General features: G+C 49.5%; 1 protein-coding gene across 3 annotated transcripts; it reads right to left on the reverse strand.

The window, feature by feature from the left end:
• On the reverse strand, positions 1 to 25777 carry BTBD2 (BTB domain containing 2). 3 transcript variants are annotated; one of them, XR_012626545.1, is made up of 9 exons: positions 25179 to 25777; positions 17669 to 17788; positions 14211 to 14367; positions 10356 to 10461; positions 9355 to 9552; positions 6358 to 6506; positions 4536 to 4623; positions 3405 to 3551; positions 1 to 2841 (listed from the first exon to the last, which is right to left on the reverse strand). XR_012626545.1 is itself a non-coding variant. In XM_074851467.1 (9 exons), the coding sequence occupies exons 1-9, from the start codon at positions 25775 to 25777 to the stop codon at positions 2680 to 2682; spliced, it is 1770 nt and encodes a 589-aa protein (XP_074707568.1). In that variant the 3' UTR covers positions 1 to 2679. The 3 variants fall into 3 exon arrangements, 2 of the variants coding, with proteins under 2 accessions (XP_074707568.1, XP_074707569.1); XM_074851467.1 differs by having other exon boundaries at positions 6314 to 6506; XM_074851468.1 differs by lacking the exon at positions 9355 to 9552 and having other exon boundaries at positions 6314 to 6506.
• Positions 25778 to 25977: the final 200 nt, after the last annotated feature.

The following is a 25977-nucleotide window of genomic DNA, read 5'->3' on the forward strand; positions in this document are numbered from 1 at the left end:
TTTCGTAAAGACAACCTGAATGTCTTTATTGATTTCCTATTTACAAATCACAAAGCTGGCCAAAAGCAGAGTGTGAACACTGAACGAGAGCATCGGATACATTCATCGATATAGCGCTGGAGTCGAGACAGTCCCAGCTCTGCTCGGAAGGTGACGTGGTACAACAGAACGTCTCATACTTTTGGAAACAGGCAAGTCCAACAATGAATTACATTCATCTATCTACAAAAGCCAGAATTGCGTCAAACTGCATAAAAGCCATAAGAACAGAAGTTGCTCAGGTGTAGTTCAGAGTGTGAGTCCCCTCCCTCCCTGCCCGGACAAGCTCCCAGACCTACCTGGAGGGGTGAGGCAGGAAGGGTGGATTTGGGAGGAGATTCTGCATAACACAACAGTAGTAAAACCAGATGCTTCCAGGGAAGAGCCAGCAAGGAGGCGCCTACCGCGGCTGAGCCAGGCCTGCGCCAGCCCCGCTCTTTCCATCGCCAGGGGCAGGGCTTTGCCTCTTCCCACTCCCAATTCTTCCCGCTATTGCCGCCGGTGCAGAGAGGCCCCGCGGTGCCGGCTCAGCAGCAGCCTCCCCCCGGGAGGGCGCCGGCCCCGCGCAGTTCTTGGGGGGCAGGAGAGAAGCTCCCACAAGCTTTGGGAGGGGGCAGAGGCGGGAGCGGGAGCAGCCCCGCGCGTCCCGAGGAGCTGAGCCCTGGCGGGAAGGAGCGTCCCCCGCGTGAATCCATCTCACAACACTGCTTGCATTGCACAGAGTCAGGTTCAATAACTAAGTCATGGACCCATCTTTTTTTTTTTTTTTCTTTTTTCTTTTTTTTTTTTCTTTTTTTCTTTTTTTAGTACTGGCCATATTAAAAACATCCTACCTTGAAGCAGGCTTACAATATACACATCTTACAACGTCTTCCTAGAGAACGTAACACACTATTGACATCTCTAATAGCTACTGGTTAGGAGGTGCAGGGGGTCCCTGACCCTGTTACTGCTGCGCGGGCGCTGAGGAGACCCCCGGGCAGCCCCAGCCCGAGGAAGCAGGAGGAGGTGATGTCACTCCCTGCGTTGAGCGACCACCCCCCGCACCAGCGAAGGACGACCAGGGTTCAACTTCCAGCAGCTGAAGGCGGCGGCAGCTGCTGCCCGGCGAGTTCCAACGGCTTCGCGTGCCTGGAGCGGAGCGGGAGGGTCGCAAAGGGGAACCTCGGCTTTGAGGCAGCACCAGCCCTGCCAGCGGGTCCCACGTAGACTTGGGAAGGTTTAATTACAGCTTCCTCTGCAGAGGAGGGGGAGGAGATAGTTTTGTAGTCTTCCTCAGCGGGCAGCGAGCGCGCCTGGTGCAAGCCACCCACCTCCTCCCCGCGCTGGTAAAGCCGCTTCTGGGGAAAGCAACCGGCCCTGAACGGGTAAGAAGGGGCGTCTTCGAGATTACCGAGCTCGACGGCCCAAAGACAGGTGATATCTGCATCTTCCTCGTGCGCCTGCGTGAACAGGCAGACTGTGCAAACACATAACAGGCAAACAGAAAACCTTTTAATGTTTCCCTAAACTGTTTCACAAATCCTTGTCCAGCTGCTGCGTTCTCAGGTTGCCCATCGAGCCTCTCTCCCCGTTCCGCAGGCGGTGCCGGAGCGGCCCAGGGCGGGTTAGCAATGCGCAGAAACGAACAGAAAATGCATTGAAACGTGCATGAAAACAGCAGCAATACACAGGAACTGGGGGGGGGGGGCAGGGGGGGGCAGGCGAGGCAAGTTCCCTCGCTCGCTTCAACTGACAGACCCCGGCCCGATCTGCAGCGGATTCGATCAGCGCAGTAACGCCCGGTGTGGGCGCCCCGACGCCGCACGGGGCCTCGCCCAGCATCACCCGGCGTCCGAAACGCACTGCAGGAGTTTGAAAGAAGCAGCCCCAGGCCCCGGCCTGCACCCAGGGGAGGAAAGAGCCTGCCCGGCTGGAGCCGCTGCCCCTTCCCGACGCCACAGGGGAGGTCAGTTCGCTGTCGCCAACCGCCCAAGGTAAAGGATTGTCACAAATTAGTGAGAAGAGCATGAAAACGCCGCAGTCTCTCCAGAGGCGCTCTAGTTTTGAGGTCTCCCTCAAGACCGTGTAGTGCTGAAACAGCAAAAGCCTCAGGGAAAAGGCCACTTTCCGTAACTTTTTGAAGGCGGCCGCGCGTGCCGTGGCTGGCGGGAGGGAAGGCGCCGGGCACGGGCTGGCCAAGCCCCGCCACCGCAGCGTGGCAAAGCGTCTGGCCTCGGCTGCTGAGCTAGAGCAGCAGAGGACGGGCCACACAGCCCCTGACTGGGTCTTTTTGCAGGATTATCTCCTCACAGCAAGTATAACCACAACCAGAGCCACTCGTTTCCATGCTTCTGACTGGTGGAAAAGCATCTACATTCATTACAGTCAAAAAAACGCATGTTGTTAGATAGGATTAATCAGTAAAGTGAAAAATGACTAGCCACAGACAACCTACAAATGATACTGGGGTACCAGTTAGTCTGGTACGTGATAGCAGCAGAATCACTAGCACAAGGCAAAACATGAGCTTTGAAATGATTTTACTGAGACCTTTGGCTAGTGTGGCTCCAATTGGTGTGGTCAAATTCAGCCAGAAATTTAGTTTGGAAGGTCACGGGGAAGAGAACAGAAGAGTCCAGAGCCAGCTCCGCAGCTGCACTATGTGTAGAAGATGATCTCTGGGATTTGTCCATCCTCCACGGAAGTGCCGTTGTTATTCCCAGCCGCGTAACAGAACGTAAAGCAGGTTTTGGCTCCCGTTGTTGGTGATTCGTGGATCACTTTGCGCAGTCCTTTGGTTCCATAGTGGGAATCTGGACCCTGCGATGGCCACAGAAGACAAGAACAGATCAAGACGGGGGCCCTGCTGCCCCGGCACACTCTGCGGGTTTGGCCTCACAGCCTGGCCTGAAGCAACGAGCTCTGGAGATCACAGAACCTCCCTTTGCTTTCTGGTTCTTGCACCTCAGGTATTTTGAGCAAAGTTCTCGTCTCTCTCAGAACTTAACACTACATTGAACCAGATCTCAACCGTTAAATATCAACTTTTTTAAGCCACTGCAGGCAGGCTCTGGATTACACGCCTGCAGAACTGACAGTTTATCTGTATACACAAAAAAAAAAAAAAATCCCACCACTTCCTCACTAATGCAACCTGTTAATTACTGTACACTTGCAGGACAAGTTAAAAACCGACTCTGAACACTGGTGGTGAACATGCTCGTTGCACCACCAGGTGCAGGACTACAGAGCAGACCTTTGAGATTATACTGGGGGCCTTGAAAAAGGCAGAGCAAGAACCACGCTGCATGGAAGGGACTAAAGCAGCCTGCTTTCACCTATCTTTATCGTGCCCCCCTACCCGTGCTGCCCCAGGACGGTACCTTTAGAGTAGCACACGCTGTATAGTTGACGTTGGGTAAAATCTCAACAGGCTCCTTGAACATGACCCGGAAAGTGTTTGATGATCCGTCACAGCTGAACCCCGTGTCGTTCTGCCCCAGGACCGTGTTACTGTCTGTGTGGATGATCTGCAAGACACGTGTTAGCTTGTAATCTGCACAGCTGGTTGAACGCTGCCCTGCACCGGCGCAGGTGTGTCCCCCCTGAACCGGACTCCACGGTTTGACCACCCCCTTGGGACTGCACTGTCCTGTCACTTACGTCCCTCCTCACTGCTGGGATCACACCGAGCAACGGTGGGCTTGGTCCCCAGCCCAAGATAATCCCTCCTTACCCTGAGGCCTGGCAGAGGACTGCAGGCCTTAGACCTTCACCTGCCTTTCTCCTCCAAGGGCTCAGGGGTACCAGCAGACCCTGACAGTGACAGACAAAGTGCTGACAGACCGTGCTGGTCACATCAGCCGTGCTGGGGTGACTTTCCCGGGGACGGATGTTCCCAAGTGATCCGGACTGGGGTTACGCACACCACACATCCAGAACAAGGCACATGAGATTTCCATACGCTGCCCCAGTCTTTGAACAAACCACAATGGACTTCAGACAACCGAGTCTCCCTCGGTCCTACTTGTCATCTCAAAGGGGACACTGACGACGTGAGGCCGCACATTGGCACTGCACAGGCCCAGCACAGACACTGCAACTGCTTTCTTCTCCTCCCTGACAAATCGTGGCTGCTCCACTGCATTCGTACAGCTCGGAGCAAAAGAGAGTCCAAGTGCTATTGCAGCACCCGCAGGGTGGGCCTGCTCAGTGTGGGAAAACACGCACAGCTTCTCCTCAAACTGCGTCACAACTCTGAGACGTATTTTCAGAGGCTGCGAGCGGACTTGGGGAGGTACCGCAGTGACGCAGGCAGCGAGAGGCTGCATAAAATCGAGAGCAATAATCCCTCTTATCCCCAGTGCCCCATCTGGCCCTCACTACATCTGCCAACCACCCTATCTAGGAAACAAATACAGTCCCTTTAACTTCGGATTTTGTTGCGTATACACTAAAATGTGTAAGTTAGTTCCTACAGCAGCAAATATTTTTAACATAGTAGAGAGAATTACCTGTATGTTTACTTGGTAATCCGTTGGCCCATGTATGGATCCGTATAATCCAAACCCAACTACAAATATCCTTTTGTTTACCGAGAACCTGCAGGAACAGATCAGGAAAGTCAGACCAAATTGCCACTCCTGTATTGTTTTAGTACAAGGATGATGCACAAGTATCTTCACTCACTTTAACCTTATACCTATGATTTAATCAAACATACTACAGTTTTAAGTGCAATTCTTACTAACAACTGAAATCCTTTACAGAAACTGTAATTTGTAAGCTTACACCTTTGTCTGTCCTAACGGGCCGGCAATAATTTTGTTTGCTCATGTAAAATACAAAACTGCACAATCCCATCACCAAACTTCAGAGTCCAGGCTCAGAAGGTGTTTTGAAGTTGTGGTACAACATCAGCATCCCAAAACACCAGGCAGGCAAAGGCAGGGTAGCGCAGAACAGTGCCCACCCTCAGGGCAGCAGTGGTCCTACCAGCCAGGTAACAGCAAAAACCACTTAAAGCATCATTAGATATTTCACTGCTGAGCACTGGAGGAGAATTGTTAACGTGCTTCTGAGCATTTGCTGCATATAGCTGTGCTCAAGGGTTACCCAAGAGTAGAAACTAAGACTCAATAGCTCCTGAACGCAGGAAAGGGAAGGATATTCACCCCACTGCCCCACTACAGCTCCACCTCCTCAGGTAGCAGAAAGCCTCAGCGCCTGCCAAACTGCCGATGTAATTTCTCCACCCACCCACCCACCAACTCTTTCACTCCTGCGTGTTTCAAGAACAAACACCCGCGGCAGGCTAGAAGCCACTGCTCTGCAACCAGCATAAAATATTTAGTGTTGAAACTGCACACAAGCTATGCTGAAGACTGATGCTGATGCTGCCACCAGCTGAACTGGAAGTCAAATACAAGCTCCAAAAGGTCTCAGAGTTAGATCTGAGAGCAGAAAGTGTTTGGAGCTTGCAGCTCTTCCAGTTACAACCTGCTGTAAGGGGCTGAATGCACCAGAAGATCCAAGCGACAGTCTACTGATACGCAAGAGAACTGTCGACAAAAAGGCTTAAAAATTTTAAAAAACTATATTAATGTGAGTTCTCCTTCTCCCTAAGACCAAGATGAATCAGGAAATAATCAAGGCTTTCTGATTACCTCCTGTCTTGCTCTAATTGCTTGGCCACACAAGGCTTGCAAACCACCATTTGGCACGCCACACTCCACGTCTCTCACCACGACTGACCTTTGTTGTTTCTCTACAAGCTTGGGTCTAAACAAACTAGATACTAGCAGAAAAGCAGGCGCAGCAAGCATTTTATCCTCATGCCTCCCTGAAATAGGCAAAGGGCTTCACCAAGCCACATTTACACTTAGAACAGAGCAGGGAACCAACCTGATGGAGCACTGGTGAGCTGACACACCCAGGCACAGGAGGAAGCCATGAGCTGCCTGGTGACTCCAACTGCTACGTGCCTGTACAGCTGCAGGAAACCACTTGAAAAGGGGAGAAATAATCCCCCAAGAGGCCTGTGCCAGAGGGCCACATCTGCTGGAAACCTTTGCCAGTGCAGAAGCAAAGTGGCAGCCTGCAGCTGCACACGCAGGTTAACGCATCAGGCGATGCTTTTGCCCTGCAAATCGCTTTCCCTTCAGCGTTTGCGCCGGGGTTTATGTGGTGGAAGTCAGGGTTTAGCACATAACCCTGCGGGTTTAGGTCTAGAGTAGGCTCAAAGCTCAGTAAACACGAATCTATCAGCAGCAGAATTAGCAGAGAAGCTGACCTTATCCTGTCACTAGTCCCACTGTACCCCCAGCGGCTCTCCACCTGCTGGAAACGGCTGATGCTGCACTCCTTCCCCCGCAGGCAGCACCGCGGTCTGTCGATGAATTCCACCCGTGGCTTCGGGTTCACCGTGAAGTGGAGGAACAGGCTCACCACTTCCCGGTCCGTGAGGATCCCCGACTGCGCCGGCCCTGCAGAGGAGCACGAAAGCAGCGACGCCGTCAGCCTTCGGAAACCAGAAGGGATCTTTTGGGGATTTACATGGGGAGGCAAACTTGACTTGCAGCTCGGCGTGGGCCAAACCCACATCACAGAGGGGATGTCGCTGGTGTGTCAGGAAGTTAAACCCCAGACAGAAATGTGCTGCCTGCCTTTTATCTGCACGCCAGTCACGGGCTGCAGAGCCTCCGCACGGAGCACGGCCGTGAAGCGGCGATTAAGCACGCAGCTCTGCAGAGCCGACCTGCGTTCGGCTAACAGGACTGGTTTAAAAACCTAAAACATGCAGCTAATCCTTCCCCCACTCCCTCAGGAGATGGTAATACCGGTAAGAGACAGGGATTTTCATACATCTACACCGGTATTTTGTAACATGACTGTTAAGACATCACAAAAGCCCATGAGGGGTAGTGGGAGGGAATGTCACCTGGTTACCATCGACTCAGACAGTACAGGACTATTTTTCAGTCAAGACAAAGGTGGTTCAGCTCGTGCCCTGCTTTGACTCCCCCCTTCCCTTGGGTTTGTTTGGGTTTTTTTAATACTTTTATTGTAGTACCTAGGGAAAAAAGCTAGCAATGCTAGCAAGTGTTGAAACGCATTCTCATCTTTTCTCCAGTAACTAGAGGTTTTTTCCCAAAGTGATGCTAAACTTTGGAAACTACTTTGAGTGCTTTCAGAAGTGGAACTGGGTAAAAATTAGTCTTTTAGCATAAGGGTCAAAAGCTGCTCTGCACTTCTGTTTGCAAGAGGCTTTTAACAGAAACAAGACTGGTGCATACTGGAGAAACAATGGCATTAAGTGCTCTTTAATGTGGGAAGCCAATGCTTAGCTACTTGTTGGTCCATAATGACTTGTAGTTGGTTAAATTCAGCACAAAGTTACACAGACATAACGTGGTCTGAGGCCGCAATAGGTAGGGAAGAAAGAATTTAAGGAAGTTGACTGTTAACAGATAAATGAGCTTGTGGATACTTTGCTCAGCAAAAATCAGCCGTCATTTATCGTGTCTAAACTTATCCTGTGTTGCTGCAATTCAATTCTCAAATGTTTCAAATTACTTGCTCTAAGGGAAGGAGTGACACATTTGCCAGTTAAAACATCTTCATGCAAAACTCCATGTTTGATACCAGATTATACAATAAACTGGTGAAACCACTGCCTGTAAAAAAATATTTTTTTTTTTTTTTTTGCTTTTGGGAGAAGGGCAGAGGGGAGTGGTTTCCTTCTCCTACCTCTGCTGTGATCACCAAAGAAATCAGAGTCACTCAGAAACTCAGCAAAAGGACAAAGCTGAAGCAATTCCAAGGTAGTCCCTTGTTTAAGGAACAGCTGACCAGCACAGCCTCTCAGGTTTGGGGTTTCTTTTGTTCATCTTTTAGATTAAACTGGATGGAGAAAACTTAAGAGTTGCTCTCAAAGCAAGAAGACTAACCAAAGAGCCAAGTCGAACAGGCAGTTGTGACAGACAGTAGGGGGAGAGGCATTGACATTCCCAGCTCAAAAGGCTGCAACCTAAATATGCCAGAATTAACACATTCCTCCCAGTGAGATAGAACGATATAGTAGCTGAAGGAAGGGTTGAAAGAAACAGGATCTACAGAAAAACGCAAAGCTTGGTATGCACAGACTACTCTGATGGCTGTAACTATCCAGGAGGACGCTCTCTCCCACCAAGCTGGCCCGTGAGCCCGTGCCCTGCTGCACGGCCGCTCTCGGGCACGGCACATGCCGAGGAACAGAGCGCGCCGTGTTTTCATCTGGTGCCAACGCAAAGGGAAGTTACCCAGTTCCATGAGCGGACCTCTGCCTCCCTGAGCAAGCCCTTGCTGAAGAGATTCACGTCCCTAAGACCGCATCGCAGCTGTCACAGGCAGAACAGAAAGCGGGTACTAAGTTTTAAGCACAGGTTTACTTCTTACTTGTACCCCTCTTCATCTCGAAATATGTACACTGACTGTCGATAAGCTGACGCCATCTCTGCCTCGAGAAGTGATTTGCAAAGGAAGTGGTGTCAGTGACCCTTTTTGCTTCTTTGTACACATAACTGCAGCCTAAAACGAGTTTCAGTTTTGAAAATGGCTCCACCGTGTCTTTTAGCATGAAAAACTATTTAAGCCAATTGCCAGTTTGCAATCCCTGGAGAATCACCAGAGTATGAACTCAAAGACAACAGGCAATGAAAACAAAACAAAAAAAATCTTTAGTCAAAACTGTTAAATGATTTAGACATCTTTGTAGATCAAGATCTGAACATAAACTTGAAAAAAGCTTTGAGGCAGACTAAACAACACCAGCCCTTCAGCTCAAAACACGTTTTGAACGTTTTTTTCTGGTATGGGGCTCTGCTCTGAAGGGCATCAGCAAGACACAGCCAACACCACCACTGGATTACAGGCGGCAGCAAATAGAGGATGGGGAGAAACATCCTCATTTCTCTTTCGGAGCAGGTTACAATCAACACCAATTATTTACGTAGTTGAAGCACTTAGAACGGGAAGATGCGAACCCCCGTTTGGATCTTTACTCTCAGCTGAATGAGAAAGTAACCACCTAAACATACTGGGAGTACAAACAGTCAGCTTTGATCCAGCTTGCTCCTACCTGATGGAGCGCTGTAGTCTTTAAAACAAGAGTGAATGATCATGGATGAAAATAGCATTTACACAGCAGATTTTGTTGATCAGTGGGAATGAGGAATAATCTCAAATTTAAATTACTACAGAAAACACAGAGAAAATCCATTTTCATGTACTTGATCCTCTGTAGTTCAGAGAAAGGAAAGACCAGGGTTGCCAGAAACGCCTTTGTTCAGTTACCTGCTGCAAACTCCTCAATAGTCATCAATGGGAAGCGGATAAGAGAAAGCGCTTTGCCCAGTACTTTCCGCTTGTTCTCTGGAATCACCTGAAGTTGCTGCCGTTGACACTCAGCCTCTGACCAGCGAACCACTGCATTAAACAAACGAACCTCCCGGATCCCCAGGGTATCCCTCTCCAGCACCGCAACCAGGGTGTCTGCAAGGCAGGATAGATAGTGACAACTTTAGGCACTAACCCAAATCACCCGACTTCACCTAGCCAGAAGTACCCTATGTACAGCCAAGGTAAGTAAAAGAGAAGCAATTGAAAAAACAGCATCTCCCAAAAGTGCTGCCTGCAGCCTCTGAGGAAGATACATCTGCATACTCCATAAGCAAGTAACTCACTGGAGCCGCAAACGGTGCCCAATTAATTGGCACGTTAATGGAAGTGCAGTAGAATGAATTGCAACTTACTTGACGTCAAATTTGGATGAAGCAAGCAGCATGAAAGCCAGAAGGTTACCCGTGCCTTACCTCCACAGTCCATCTCATTAGAAGAAGGTTAAAGTCTGAATTTTAATGTTTATTAACTGTGCCCAGCAAGTTTGGAAACTGCATACGATTAATTAAAATAGCCAGTTCTTGCTTCCAAAAACGCAACACCTTTTTAACTCCAAAACCTGACAAAGACTCAGGGAACAATGCCAACTCCACATAAGAAGGCAAGTTACACCCACCCAAAACCTGCCAACATCAACAGGGGAAACGGGCTTTGTATCATGCCCAGAAAACTCAAGTTGCACCAAAGTAAGCAGATTCCAGGCTATTTCTGCAGGCAAGCATGCTCTTTTGCAAACGCCTTGTCTCTAGCCACTTAGTGCCAGAGACTGTTCGCTCGACAGATCGCTCCAGAACAGCAAAGCCACGGAAGAGAAGTGCCAAGTATTAACCTGTAATAACTGCAGAGGCTAGCTTGTTATGAAAGCATAGAGAGAGGGAGGAGGGGAAAAAGCTTACCCAGATCAATGTCTGTAAACCCCTCCGCATTGATGGCATCTGATGTGTTCTTGTCGATGTTCTCTAGGCAAAGGCTGGCCAGCTGAGGCTCATCAAAAAGTCTTGCCTAGTAACAAAGCAGCACTCGTTAACAGAAAAGGTATTTTAAAGTTTACACTAAGTAAGGACCCCCCCTTCTCCCCCAGAGCCCATCTTCATTAGCAATACTACGCCTGACTGCATCATGAATTCACTGGGCTGCAGCAGGCTTTCACAAGCAGTTAAGCATGACAAGGCAAACACTAGAAAAATCTGCATTTGGCATCAGTTCTGGTTTAGCTGTGCATGTCTTCAGGCACGTCTTTGTTTTAACATCACATCAGTTAACGTGGCTACAGTGCTTTCTAGCGCCATACTGACCGTGCCAGCTGAGCACGGGTAATTTTTACTATATCATTTTTATATTTAGAAGAAAGCTTTGCCTGCCTGCTCGCTCTAGGAATACGCAGAGGCAGCTTATCCTCTAAGAACAGTCACACTGATCTCATGTATTAGCAAAAACACCTTAGCAGGCACACTGCTTGCATCCCAGGGAGATGTGCAAAATCCTGCGGGGTTTGCGGCCTGCTTAGTGCATTTGCATGTTTTGCACAGAAACAGCTACTCCTAATCTAGTTACCTTAAAGAATTCCCCCCAAAATAGGTTACTATTCCAAATGAAGCCTGCACACAGCTTGGAGAGTGGCTCAGAATCTCCCTGCCCAACTTAAGGGCAGTCTCATAATGATTTCACTACCACTTCAGATCCCCCTGGACCACCAAGACATGAGCAGAAATGAGGTGGGAACACACAAAAGTCACTAAGATGACCTCTTATTCCCAGTGCTTTGGTTTTGCTATTTAGGAAAGAACTGCCCTAACATCAGGCCTAACATTAGCACAAGAGTACACTGGGACTTAACTGACTGCCACAGGTAAAGTTTAAAAGTTGCTTTTTGGGCTGGGAATTCAGTCACCCACGGAGGCTGGCACTGTTGAGCATCTTCTGCTTCACCCTTGCTCGTGGGCTGTAGAGCTCAGCAAGGCCAACCTTCGACGCTGAGACCTCAAGTGCAGAGAGCTGAAACAACTCTCCATTTTCTCAGGGACCAGAGAAGCTTCAGCAGTCGTCACCTCCTCCTGGGGCTGGAGGACTGCCAGTGCCTTACACTCTTGGCATCCAAGAGCTGCGACTGACTCAGACTTTACTACTGTAGTGGCTCTCTTTTGACACGTGAAGGACTTACATTGCACTCGTGGAGTTCTCCCCCACAGCAGCTTTAGGCAAGCTATTATTCCCTTGCTGATCAAAGTGACATTTGCATGTACATCTGGCATGAAAGAGGATCACGGTTCACTATGAGGTGCAATCAATTAGGAGAGAGCTTTTGTCACTGATATTTCTGCCAGAGATTAGCAGTTACTTGAAATGCTGTCAATGACATAGTTTCTGGACCAGCAGGATTCAGCAATGACATATGCAAAGGAGGTTTGGGGCCTTACGACCTTCGGTCCACAATCTTAAGCCTGTTGGGAAATGGTTTGTACAAGATGCATCTCAGGTCTGTAACCGACTGTACAAATTGTCAATTTGTTGCAGTAGAAGCAGAAAACAGAGGCCGATTTTCACACTGAAGGACCAGAACCGAGAGCATTTTGAGAACAGATCCAATTAAGTGAGGTGCCTCGTGCAGCCAGTCATTGAGATACAGATATGCCTCTCAAAGAACACCAGCCTCTAACATTTTAGAGACTCGATATACTGCAACAGTGAACATAAACTAGATATGTATCACCACTGATAATAAATCATAATGGATAAGCCATAAACAAAAGGAACCAGGAAGGCCTGACTCCATCTGGCATTTCAGCTGCCCCAGTGCAGCTGCCAGAGTGCCAGGCAGTGTGTTGGTTTTGATATCTGAAAAATTAGGACACCTTCCTGTTTTGTCAAAGAAGGACCTTTGTGACTTGTAAGGAAGTCACCACGAACCTAAATGTTACCTTGCCAAAGCTGTGAAGTCAGGCTGCAGAGACTTAGCATGCCACAAAAATCCCTGCAAGAAGAATGCCACCAAAAAGCTGACACCTCTAATCCTCATGAGGTGATGGCTGGCGTAAGATGCCTCTTCAACACTGCAGCCTACGGGAAAGATCTCTTCTGAGCTCTTGGATAACAGCTCCTGATCTTTCAGATTGCAGGCTGCTGAACAAAAAGAACGGGAGAGCTGCAGCCAAAGAGTTACAATTGTCCTGCCACACATCAGATGGGTGTGGAGATTTGGTTACCATCACCCAAGTAAGAATCTTTAAGTCCTGAATCTTCCCCAGGGAAGTGCAGCGTGGTTCCCCCCACGTCTCAGAGGCTGCCTCGCCCCTGCATGGCATGTGGAAAAGAGCCAAGTTACAAAGAGGATGTGTAAAGAGGGACATGGTACTTTGCAGCAATAGCTGAATCCTAGCAGAGAAGAGCGTCTGCAACAGCAGTGTAACGTGGAACTACTTTGAGAACTTGATCCAAATCTTTAAACTCAAATAAACCCCCAGCCTAATCACAGCAAACAGGCAAAGAGCTCAGCAGCGACTGCTTCAGGCCAACACTGCTTTAGGGCAACACTGCTTCAACTTCTGCGAAAACTGCGGGTGTAGACACTGTCACCGGTGCGGTAACTACAGTCACAGCCTGTACTCCTGACAAGGAGGACTAAAGCCAGCAGGCAGATACACTGGGCAAGACGGAACAACGCCTCAGAGCCAGACCACCTTAGTGCACTGGTCCCCAGGTCAGGGCAGCTGTGAAAACTCCCCTGCAAGGTTTAACATGAGAAGTCACAACAGCTTTCCCAGCGGGCTGATCAGAAATACTCCTCCAGAGCTAGTTCCCTAAAGGAAAGAAACTCGCACACACAATGCCTGTTTCTTGTCCCTGCATGACCCAGAACAGGGTGTCCCCAGCACTGCTACAGACACTGCAACACACAGGTGACAGCACTGTGGAAGTCACTGGCATGTCATCAGCTGTCAGCAGAGAGGGTGGCAGGAACCAGAAAGAAAAGATGGGGCTAGGAAATGGGAAGGATAGCGATGCTAACTTAATCAACCCGCATGCAAAGTCTGATCTTCTCCAAAATAAGCAGAAGTTGTAAACACTGTCTTCTAGTTTGCTGCTTAGGAGAGTCAAATGGAAGATGGAGGAGTCCCAACCCTCACAGAGCAGATCAGAGGGGCACAAGGATGGGCCACCGGCCTCACAGGGTCAAGAAACAAAGCTGCACTGAAACTCCAGGTTTATGTGCCTTTAGTACAGTGGGAGGGTGAGCTGAAACAGGCTGAGGAAGAGATCACTTTGTTCCTCTCCTAGGAAAATAAACCAAAGCACTCGTGAAAAGGTTGCATTTTCTTTCACCCCCATTTCAGGGAAGCTATTGCAAAAAAGCCCTTCAAAGAATGTCTGACTAGCTAGGTGCAGCAGGCTTTGAACAGAGAAAGCTTATTACACCAGTCCTGAATCTGAACACACAAAAATCCTTTCATTTCACTTTTCTTCTTGGAAGATGAAATTTTTCTACCCTGTTAATTTCTTCCCCAGCTTCCTGGAAGGAATCACCTGCCACAAAGAAAGAGAAAGCAGATCTGACACAGCAGCAACATTTGCTGTATTCCATTGTTCTTTGTAAGATCCTGCTCATCAGCACTAGACTGCTGTAAGGAAGAATTCAAAATGACACAGAACTGCTCCATTTTGGATAATCAACTCTGTAACACTCCGAAAGCTGCTGTTTTCCTACTGTGATGGACCCCGCTCAAGGTACTTAATGCGAATGACTGCAAACTCACCTGCGTTAACAGCATGAACGCGTTGTCCGCTCGGAGGTTTTTTTTAAGAAACTCCACACAATGAGCTTCAAGGGCTGGAACAGCATATTTTTTAGCTGTGTAAAGTGTTGTCATAACAGTCTCCGGTCCAATCTGAACTTCATCTGAATAAAGAAATCTGAAAACACGCAAGCAAACATTGCTCTGGTGAAGCCAATAAGGTAACTGGGTAAAAACCCTTGCAATTCATAAAAAACACGTTTGGGCTTCTGCCCATCATCCTGGCCCTGCTTCCTATACTTGGAAGGGTTTTCACATCCTTTCCACTGACTCTGCTTTACCAAGCAGCTCTTTTTTTTTTTTTTTTTTTAAATACACACTCTTTACAGTATAACTTTAAATGAAATAGCTGGGCTATCTGCTGAAACACCTCGAACTGCCTAGCACCCCATAACCTGTGAGCTGTTTAGCCTGCCACTTAGGCCTAGCATATCCCTTAAAATTAATGCTTTTGGCTGTTCAATTAGACTAAAGAAGGACAAAAATTCAATCCTGCCTATTTCAGAAGAGAAGCTCCATTTTACATACCCATTCAAAACTGATCAGCAGCACTCACACACATCCACTGCAGATGAGGTGTTTTATCCATACCTGACTTTCCCCTCATCTCTTCATTTTATACACTGAACTGTTTCATTTCATCACACAGATGTTAAAGTACAGCACACAATGTAACTTCAGCATAAAGCAAGAGTTAATGGCAATGAAAAACAAGGACTGCCATGCTGCTAGCAAAGCATCAGCCTTCACTGTTAGGTCAAAACAAGGAAGTACATTCATACTGCATGGAAAAACAAAGGTCTTCATAGGAAGCCTGACTGAGCCTCCTCCTACCCAAGCATGCTGATTAGAGACAACAGGAACTGCCAGGCTGAGTTCGGTAAAACCAGTTACACGCTTGATGTTAGTCCTAATCCCATGCAGAGTTTTTGTTTACTGTTTTTCCTTTTAACCAGACGGGCATTTGCCAGTCAAGATCTGAAAGGCACGAAGCACGGAGGTGTAACATTAAGTGTGTTAACTGTGCTCGGTGTTCCTATTCCACGGGATATTTTGGATACTCCAGAATTTCTCCTGCGTTTCTCTGATGGGGGCACAGCAACACGTCGTGCGGCCGCTGTTCCTGGAGGCTTCACGCAGCAGCAGGGCTCTTCCTGGGGGATGCCAGGCAGTGTCCCCGTCCAGAGGGACTTGCTGCAGAGCAGCACTGGAGCTCCTGGTCCTCCAGCTAGAGAGGGCCAGGATGCAATCCAGGGAAGCATAAACAGGGGGATTCAGAGGAAGGGAAGCGCTCTCATTGCTGTTGAAAGCAGGCTTTTGTGCTGCTCTAGAGCATCTGTTAATAACAGCATCAAGCCACCGGCTCATGAATGCATTTTGCACACATCCCTTCACCAGTCCTATTTTCACTAAGTAATCCTTTTTATTACAAGATTAAAAGATCACAGTTGCTCTAAAAACAACTAGTTTATTTACTGCAATGTTAGTATTTATTTTAACGACAGTCCAAACAGCGTGTGCTAAAAGGGATAACAAGAGAGGCTCAAACTGTGAAAAAGTGTGGTATCAATTGAAAAGAAGATTTAGATTATAAACGCAGACAATCAAAGTGTTCTTTGGGTTACTATGAAAATAATAATAAAAAAGGTTCTCTTACGCAATTACAGCAGACCTATTAAAGGCCACTAGCCCACAAACACAGTCTAGTGCCCAGAAGGGACCTTCTGCTGAACATTCAGGATGGGCACTTTGTCCCTTGATAAGCTCCTGATCCTCCAGCATTAGGTCATGGTTTGGCCCAAGTCCAGAGACACATGTAAGGATCAGCTGCGATTTCAGATCAGTGTTTGGAGGGACCGGTTTCACTCTAGGAAGGTTCATACCATGTACTTGGTAAGCTTCCCACTGGAGTGCAGCACCCAAACTTCCTTTGGCACAGTTAAGCTCTGAGCATTTTAAAACTGACAGTTCAATTCTAGATGTAAGCACCTAAGGTATCACTGGACCATGTGCACAGCTACTGCAGCATAACTGCAAGCTTTAGAGGCACCATGATCATCCACACACAATTTCTCCTATATAAAACATTTCTGTTGAAATCCACCCAGATTCATCACTTCAGTCTTTTCAGATGATAGTTGTCTTCCAAGATCGTATTTTATACAAGTGCTGAAATCTTAGCACTGGCAGGGAAACATGACTTTGCCTACAGTTCACTCCATATTTTAGCCTCACTAAGTTTTAAAGATAGATACTAGCTCTGCACTCCAGATCTACCTGGCTGACAGAGTCATACGCCAATTAGAGGGATTCCCCATGTGCCGGAGTCTGGTTTAAAATGAGCCAAAGGGGAGGGGGCTAGGGGCTCCCTGTTATTTCTGGCCTTTCATTCTAGCAATGACCAATTTTAAAATCTTCTAAGGTAGCAGTGTCATAACCAAAGCACTTTTTGAAGGTAAAGCAAAAAGTGTGCCAAAGCTATATATAGTCATTGTTCCCAGTAGGAAGCAAGCGGGGAACATGTCAAGAGCACAGGACTGGAAACCCCTGGAAGTAGGTTACAGAAATCCTATAGAAACGGGACAATGACTTTTCAGCACACATTCAGGATTGCTGCTGGATGTTATACAGCACCAGCCGAGCTTAAAGAAATCAGTGAATAGGATGTTACAGCCCCTTCCTCCTCCTTCCCCCCCCACATATGCAGATCTAAAACGCACGCTGTAAATGTAAATTCAAAACCAGCTCTCCAAAAGAGGAATAAAACACGCACAAGGGGAGATACCACACAGAACGGCTGACACTGATTTCATAGCCTTGCTTACCTGTTACAACTTGCTCGTTTGCCCATAACCTAAACGAGCTCCAAGTATTCGTAACTTACAGAGCTTTAAGAGGATTACTTTTCCCCACTTCTCTCAAATAACGTTTGGATCAGATCAAACCAATTCACGAATGAGAATTTGTGAGACAATGTCTGAACAGGCGGGTAGCAGCTTAACTACAAGGGCCAGCACATGCACTTACTCCAGTTGCTAACCAGAACACCTCCCTATTGCTGCATTTCTGCGGTGTAACTACATATAACTACACCTTTACAAAATTATAAACTATCCAGTTTAGTTTTGGCCCATAGTGCAGATCAGCAGCAGCAGGGCATACTGATTTAAGTATTGCTAAACCAAAACGTGAAGCAAGTCAGACATTTTTGTGCAGTAGCTACACTAGACTTTTACCCAGGAAAAGAGGGATTTAACACCAGAATTTAAATGCCCTTGAAAGATCAACTAAGAGACATTTTATTTAGAAACTGAATGATTTCCACGCTACAAAATGGTTTGCTGCTTTCATTAAAAATATCCTTCTCTACAATAAATCTGTTTGTGTTCCAGTTACACTGTACATCAGAAGAAGCTTACTTCAGCAGAGCTAGGAAGGCAGCAGGCTCCACATCAGGCAGCTCAATCTCTGTAGAAGTTGTGGCCATTCCACCATTAAACATCGCATCGAAGACTGCGCTGCCCACAGCCAGCACAAACCTAACATTAAAAAACAAACAAAGAAAAAAAACCCTTATGTTAAACCATATTCACTTTCCAAAAAAAATCCCAGGCTAGTTGCTATTCCCCAAGGCCACCCCCAGGGAAAGCAAATCCTTCCTAATGTTAAAGCAGAAATGTTTTGCAACAGAAGGGAGTGTCAGGCTTTCTCTTCGCTTACTGCAGTAACACCAAAGTTGCAAGCAACTTCATTTTGAGCCCTGTCCCAGTATACAACACAGTAATGGTTCCCCAAAGACAAAATTTTGTGCATCATGGAACAGACTACACGTGGCTGCTTTGCAAAGTCCTCGTAGGAGCCCACGGACCATTCATGAGGTTGGGAAGCTAAGAAACAATGAAGTTAAGGAATTTGAGCTCTTCCAGTGAGCAGAGCCCAAGTCTTGGTGCAATTCCCCACAGTCACATACTGAAAACATGAAAAACTTGGCACTACACACTACCCATCCTCCTCCCTTCTCCCCAGCCGCCAGGAAGACATCCCTGGTGACAGCAGAGCACGCTCACGCACATGCAAATTGCACCCGCAGCATCACCGGGAGCTGCGGCACCAGCACCTCCTGCAGCACCCAGCACGGGAGCTGCCTTCCCCGGGCACGCTGCTGTCTCCTTCCACGCAAAACCTGCTTCGGGCTTAGCCTAGAAGAGAAAACCTCACTCAAAGCAAACTAGTACCGTTAGGTGCACACAAAGCCTCTTCGCGCTGCTGTGAGTTTATGTGGTAATTAACGGCGACAGACATGTTATCAGCCCTAAGGAATTCAAGCAAGAGTTCCCACAAACCAGGTTTGAGACCGAAAATAATATTCCAGCGCTCCCATGTAAACAAGATGATTTCCCTCACTGATAAACACCAACTCCTATTTTAGGAGGAGGCACAGACCTGGGCTGCTGGGAGGCCTGTGTATGTGTAAGCTGCTGTACCTGCCTTCTGCCTTAGAAAAGCCATTTTGAGAACTTTCATTGTTTGAAAATGCAGAGATGAGTTTTTCCCAGGAAAGCAATCTTGTTCCTGGTGTCTGCAATCAAGCAGCTCCTTGAAGTTAAGTACAGCACAGGCCATGAAGGTCACAGCTCAGCAGCGTGAGGAAGCAGAGGAGACCAGGCTGCAGAAGCTGGAAAATTCAGGGGCTCTTGCTGCCGCAGAGTTTGACGCACACTTTGACAGAGAAGTATCAAGAAGTGCTGGCAGAAAACTGTACAGCACAGAGAAGGCCTGAGACAGAAACCCCAAGGAAAGCCCATCACTAAAGGGGAATTTCAGTTAGATTTTGCTGCAGTAGGAAATGACACAGGAGCCTTCTTTTTCTTTTCCTTTTAAACAAAATTTTTCATTTTTTCGCTTTTCACTCCCCTCCCATCCAGAGGAGGCCTTCCACAGACACAATAGAGCAAAGCGGCGGGGACGTGCCAGGCTCGTCTGCCGTGACGGACCGTTTGGCTGACAAGCGGGGTTGTATTGTTTCTGATCGGTTAAGAGGGCTAGGGACAAACCACAGCAGTTACAAAAAAAGTACCCACATGCATATTTCTATCAAACAATTCTGAAGAAAAATGTCAAGAACAAATAAAAAAACCTTGTTCGCAATACTAGAATTGCCAGATGAAACAAAAATTCTTGTTCTTACAAAGGCAGTGATGGTGGCGAGACAATCACAGGCATTATTTGCTACTAAAAATTAACGTACATTAATTGCACTCTAAAATCTTCGTTCTCACAGCCAGCACGCTATACATCCTCAATGAGCAGTTTTCAGAAGCTATTTGAAAAGGGCATTCATTTAAAAAAACCTCTCAAAGTTTTGCTTCAATTTCACTGACAAGTCAGCCTGATTTTTTTTAAACTGCTGAACCCTAAAGGGATCCCAGTAGGTGCCAGAGACACAGAGGAGTCCCGACTTTTAAGCTCCCTTAAAATGTTAAGAGAACACAAATAATGTAAGAAAATCCCCCTCTCTTCATGGTGTCTTCTTATTCTTACTAAGGATTCTCCAGGAAAAGCAGGGATGTGCACCATTTCTCCTGCACAGTCCAACAGTCTTTCCCAGCCCCAAGGTCTGCAGAAGGAAGAGATGGGGTTTGCTTCAGATGGCAGAAACACAACTATTAAGCCAAACTGGCAGAGTAATAGGGCTTACTTTGGTTTTCTCCTCCTGTTTTCCAAAGCACTGTAACAACCAGTGCACAGCGAGCCTCTCTCCTAACCCCAGGGAGCACTGCCCGATGCAAATGAACAACTCTCAAAAGGGAAATGCAGGTACCCTAAATAACCCACCTTTGTCAGAGGAAGAATTCAAACAAAGGGTTATTTTTAAATAACGGCATGGTGACCAAACCAAAGTGGACTACTGAAAGGATGCAGGAAATGATCAGAAGCAGAGCAAAAGAACTAAGAAAGCAACACTTGATTTCTTATCATTCCCTCTGCGTGTGTAAGAATCAAAGTAAACTGACTTTCAACACTAAGAGTCACAGGAACTTCCATGGGGTTAGTAATTTGATTTGTCTTCACAAGGATCCAAAGTTGACTCTGAAAGCTTTTGAAGGCCTGCAAGAAAAGAGGGCAGCCACAGCTTCTCTGGGCAACCTGTGCCAGGGCCTCACCACCCTCACAGCAAAGAATTTCTTCCTTATATCTTAATCTAAATCTCCCCTCTTTCAGTTTAAAACCATTACCCCTTGTCCTATCCCTACACACCCTGATCAAGAGTCCCTCCCCCCTTTCCTGTAGCCCCTTTCAGTCCTGGGAGGCCGCTCTAAGGTCTCCCCGGAGCCTTCTCTTCTCCAGCTGAACCCCCCCAACTCTCTCAGCCTGTCCTCACAGGGGGGTGCTCCAGCCCCTGAGCATCTTCATGGCCTCCTCCGGCCCCGCTCAAGCAGGTCCGTGTCCTTCTGATGCTGGTGCCCCCAGAGCTGGACCCAGCACTGCAGGGGGGTCTCACGAGAGTGGAGTAGAGGGGGAGAATCCCCCCCCCTCACCCTGCTGGCCACACTGCTCTGGATGCAGCCCAGGACACTGCGAGTGACCAAAACAGGTAGTTTTCCACCCACCAACATCCCCAAGTCCTTCTCCTCAGGGCTGCTCTCCATCCCCGACTCGCCCAGCCTGGATCTGTGCTTGGGATTGCCCCGACCCATGGGCAGGACCTTGCACTTGGCCTTGTTGAGTTTCATGAGGATTGCACAGACCCACTTCTCCAGCCTGTCCAGGTCCCTCTCGATGGCACATCCCTTCCCTCCAGCATGTCACTGCCCCACACAGCTTGGTGTCATCAGTGAACTTGCTGAGGGTGCCTCGATCCCACTGTCCGTGTCGCCAACAAAGATGTTAAACAGCGCTGGTCCCAACCCCAACTCCTGAGGACGCCACTCGTCACCGCTCCACACTTGGACATCGAGCCGCTGACCGCAACTCTTTGAGTGCGACCATCCAGCCAATTCCTTATCCACCGAGTGGTCCATCCGTCAAATCCACGCCTCTCCAATTCAGAGACAAGGATGTCGTGCGGGACAGTGTCAAATGCTTTGCACGAGTCAAGGCAGATGACTTCAGTTGCTCTTCTCTTATCCACCAACACTGTAACCCCGTCGTAGAAAGCCACCAAATCTGTCAGGCACAATTTACCCATAGTGAAGCCACGCTGGCTGTCACCAACAACCTCCTTATTTTCCCTTTACCCTAGCACAGTTTCCAGGAGGATCCACTTCATGATCCTGCTGGGCACAGAGGTGAGACTGGCTGGCCTGTAATTCCCAGGTCTTCTTTTTTTCCCTTTTTAAAAACAGAGGTTACATTTCCCCTTTTCCAGTCAGCGGGAACTTCACCAGACTGATGGGTTGCTTCCTACCCACTGATTTTCACTGCTTCCTTGTTCACCTTGGCATCTCCACCTGTCATCTGGTTGAATTTGTACACCCAACAGTCCTGCTCCCTTTCTAGGTACTAAAACCACTCGAGAACCACAAGTATCCCCCCACTGCACACCTCCTCCATCCGCTCCACTGTGGAGAAATCTTAAAATATCTATTCCAGAAGAGCTGGCACAGGAACAGACCAACACGTGACGTGCTGGAGCTCAGTGAAACCGTAGGTGACAAGAAGCTAATAACAATGATTGTTTGCTTGCTGCATCCTTCCAGTGCAAGGACCAGAGACACCAGGTGAAACAAGGCAGGTTCAAAAACCCCCAGGGAGAAGCCCTTCACAAGCAGTCTCAGGAGTGGAGCGCTGGGACATCTCAGCACCCAGCGATGCAGGTACTACAAGTTAATATGCCTCCAAAAAGGATGAGCTCAGAAGAGAGATGCCTGAAAACAGCAGCCAAAAACTTACTCAGACTGTCCCCAAGCTGCAGATCTCCCAGGCTGGAGTATACACAGGGGTGTCATCACCACACACTTGCCCTGTTCCCTTCTGGGCCATGTTTTCTGGCCAATTAACAAGCTTAATTATCACACCCAGGCAGCTCCTGGCCGATGAGGTTTAGACATTTCTAATCTCACTGATGTTGTGCTCATTTGAAGCAGATCTAGAAAAAGGGAAAAAAAACACCTTCCCTCTTACTGCTGGGCCTAATCAACACATTGACCTTGGACACATCAGCATCATGAGAGTCTGCGCCGTCCAGCATTTGTTAGCCTTGACATAAAAAAAAACTTAAGGCTGTTCCATGTTCTTCATGGCTGATTCAGCAGCAAGAGGGAACGAGGCTCAAGGCTCAAGAGATCACGCTCGCTCCAGGGTGCACAAGCAACTTCTGCAGGGCCTGGAGGCTCCTGAAGGTGGAAAATGTCTGATCTTCTCAGGGCTGCAGGTGCTTCACGGGACAGATGCTTGGACAGATGAACCTTCAGTGCAACCCAGCACAGCCACTTATGTCATTTATCTACAAACAGGGCTTTCACACACAAAATGAGTGTTTGCTCTTAGTTGCTATGTGAGATACCTATTGTCTGCTTCTATGGCTTTATACGAACTGCTGAACTTGTCAGACTCTTAGAAACACACCTGAACCCACAGCTGTGTCACTCAGAAACCTCCTCCCTGTACCACCACCACCACCACGTGTGGACGACATCGCTCGGCACGTATGCCATTTCAGTACCTCAGCCTCCAAACACACCACCTCTGCTCCGCTCCTTCCTGGAGGAGCCAGGCCGGGGAGCAGCTGCACCCTCACCTCCAGCTCCCGCAGGACTGCGACTCTCAGAGCAGTTGGGCTCACCAGTTTGCTGCCAAAACCGGCAATTTCTAACTCACCACGCAGCCATTTCAAAGATGACACGTAAGATATTGCAGACCACTCCTCAAGGCACCACTAACTGCCATCCAAGAACCTTATTTAGAATACGCTCCTACTGCAGCCACACTTCATACCTGGCCCGGTCTGAAAATTAACACAATAAAACCAGGCTGTACAAATACTTACCTATTAACTGTGTGCTATTTCAGACACCTAGCATCAAAATACGAACATCTGCTCTTGGTCACTGAAACAATACAGTGCTGCTCAGATTAAATTCATGGTTGCTTTGCAACTCAATTCCAGCGCAGAGTATCTTCTGCTGTCAGGCTGCTGTGGGAGAACTGATCACAGAAGGGGTCTGGGTGGTGTTATTTTAAGCTCTCTGTTTCTGAAATAACCACGGTACTTCATGAATCATCAGGATATCCCAACTGTAATATCATACAGGCAAGTTTTACTAAAATCTATATAATCCGTAAGTGGGATGTCACAGCATGACACACTCTATTCTATCTTTACCACCCAGAGCACCAGAAGGATTTCAGAGCAATTAAGCAGCATCTCACTTTGGGGCTATTTTTTTTTTTTAAGCTTCATTTATTTCTGGGCTGAACATTGCCCCTCCCCACCTAGCAAGCCTAACTCTCAGGACAGGAGCAAGCTTATTCAGATACTAATTAAGCTTCAAATTATAAAAGAGCAGAACTGACACTTCAAACGCTCAAACCAGCCTAGAACAAGCGTGTTTTTTTCAGAAAGCAAGAGAAAAAGGGAAATCTGAAGTGGAAACCCAGGAGCGCAAGCACTTACAAGAAAAGGGACAGTATGAAATAGTTTGAAGCAAGGGTCCCTTTGCCAAGCACCACTTCTAAGTACACCGATAAGCCTTCCCCCACCCCCAATTAAAGCAGGTCCCGTCTTTGAGCAAAAGGCTCTTGCATTTGCTGTTGGTACAGCCGAGCAGCCTGGGAGGCACTGCACAGAGTGGTGGGGGGTGAGTGGCACACCTCAATTCACCGGAGCTGCCCCAAGAAGCAGCTGAACATCAATCAGTCACACTGAGGTTTGCCTTACGCCGGGTGGAGGCAGTTCCCAGCTTCTCAGCAACTGAGCAGCTCGGAGCTGCAAACTCTTAAATGGCAGCTCGGCCTTAAATGTTAACCTCGACTGGTTACCTCACAACCAGATGTCATTCTCTATACAGCTCTTCAGAATCGCGGGGTTTGTTTTATAACAGTGGATTACCCCCAAAAATATAGGGCTTCAGAAAAAAAATCAATAAAGGTTATTTTTAAAAGAAAATGTGGTAGAAATTTGGTTTTGCAAATCATTGCTCTTTCCTTTCCATCCCCAACACTCTCACTGATCCCTATTTCTGTCAGCAGAGATCAGGCACTCCTTCTCTCCTCCACTACCCACAAAACCAAGGATTGCTTCCAAGCAAGATCCAAGGATTTGGGTTTTTTCCCCACTGTGCTTGCCCCAGCTGCACCCACCCTCCAGGGAAAACACTCAGCCAAAGGCTGGACCCCATCACCTGGGCTGGTGACTGTAAAAAGAAACACGACGTTGATCCGAGGGCTGTGAGAGATTTTTGGCGACTGCGACTGACCGCGCCGAGGGGCAAAGTCGCCTCCCAACGTGTCAAAGCCCAAACCGGGGGGACCCACGCTCCGGAACCCGGTGCTGCCCGGTTGGCTCCATCCCGCTGGGGTGGCCGAGGCCGGAGTGGGGCTGGGCCTCACCGAGGCCGCTGCATCCCCCCGAGCTCGGCAGCTCCCGACAGTGGATAAAACGCGGGGTGAAGTTACCCGACCCCCCCTTTCTCCTTTCATGAGGGAGGTGCAAAAGTGCCCCCCCCCCCCCCCACTGGCGCCCCGAGGGTGCAGGGCACCCCCAGACACCCCACAGCAAAACCCGCACCCAGCCCACGGCCTGTCCCGAGGCCCAGGACCCCCCAGCGCCTCGCAGGGCCCCCAGCAGGGCCTACGGGCCACCCCCCACGGCCCGGCCAGGCCGCCGCAGGTCCCGGGGCAGCCCCACGGTGCCCCGCAGCCCACCTCGGGCAGCCGCCTCCCCGCGTGTGGGGCTCCCCACGCACCCCCCCACCCCGCGGGGCCCACCTGTGCGCCGGGATGCGCTGCGAGCCGCGGCCCTTCCCCACCAGGAAGTGCACGTCGCTGAGCACCTCGTTGTTGAAGAGGAAGGCGAAGCGCTCCTGCACCGTCGGCTTCGTCGCCTGCCAGTTATAGACCGGCTCCCGCTGCAGCGCTCCGCCGGGGCCGCCCGCCCCCCCGGCGGCCCCCGCCGCCCCCGCAGCCGCCGCCGCCGCCGCCGGGCCCCCCGCGCCGCCGCCGCTCGCCGCCGGGTTGGCAGCGCCGCACTGGTTGTAGGTGAGGCCGGGAGGCGACGGGGGGGCGCCGTTGGTGCAGGCGGCGGCGGCGGCACCGTTGCCCGGCGGCGGCGGCGGCGGCTGCGGGCAGGAGGAGGAGAGGCCCCCGGGGCCCCCGCCGCTCCCACCGGCCGCCATCTTGTGCGGCGGAGGCGCAGGAGCGGGCGGCGCGGGGCGGCGCTGCAGCAGCACCAGCACCAGGAGCGGCGGGCGGGACACGGCGGCGGGCGGGAGGGGGGCGGCGATGGCGATGGCGGCGGCAGGGCGGGCGGCGCCGCGGCGGGCGCGGGCGCTGGTGCTGATGCAGAGAGCCGGGCAGCAGCGGCGCATGGGGCACGGCGCGGCGCCGCCGCCGGCCGGGCCAGGGGGGAGCGGCGGCCGCGGGGCGGGGAGAGGGCGTGGGGCGGCGGGCGGGAGCGGGCGGGGCCGCGCCGGGCCGGGCCGGGCAGGCCCGGGGAGCGGGGCCGTCCCTGAGCGGGTTGAGGGGCGAGCCCTGAGGGGAAAGAGGGGCCGTCTCTGAGGAGCATGAA

Source organism: Strix uralensis, chromosome 27 (assembly GCF_047716275.1).
Source record: "Strix uralensis isolate ZFMK-TIS-50842 chromosome 27, bStrUra1, whole genome shotgun sequence".
Classification (NCBI taxonomy): domain Eukaryota; kingdom Metazoa; phylum Chordata; class Aves; order Strigiformes; family Strigidae; genus Strix; species Strix uralensis.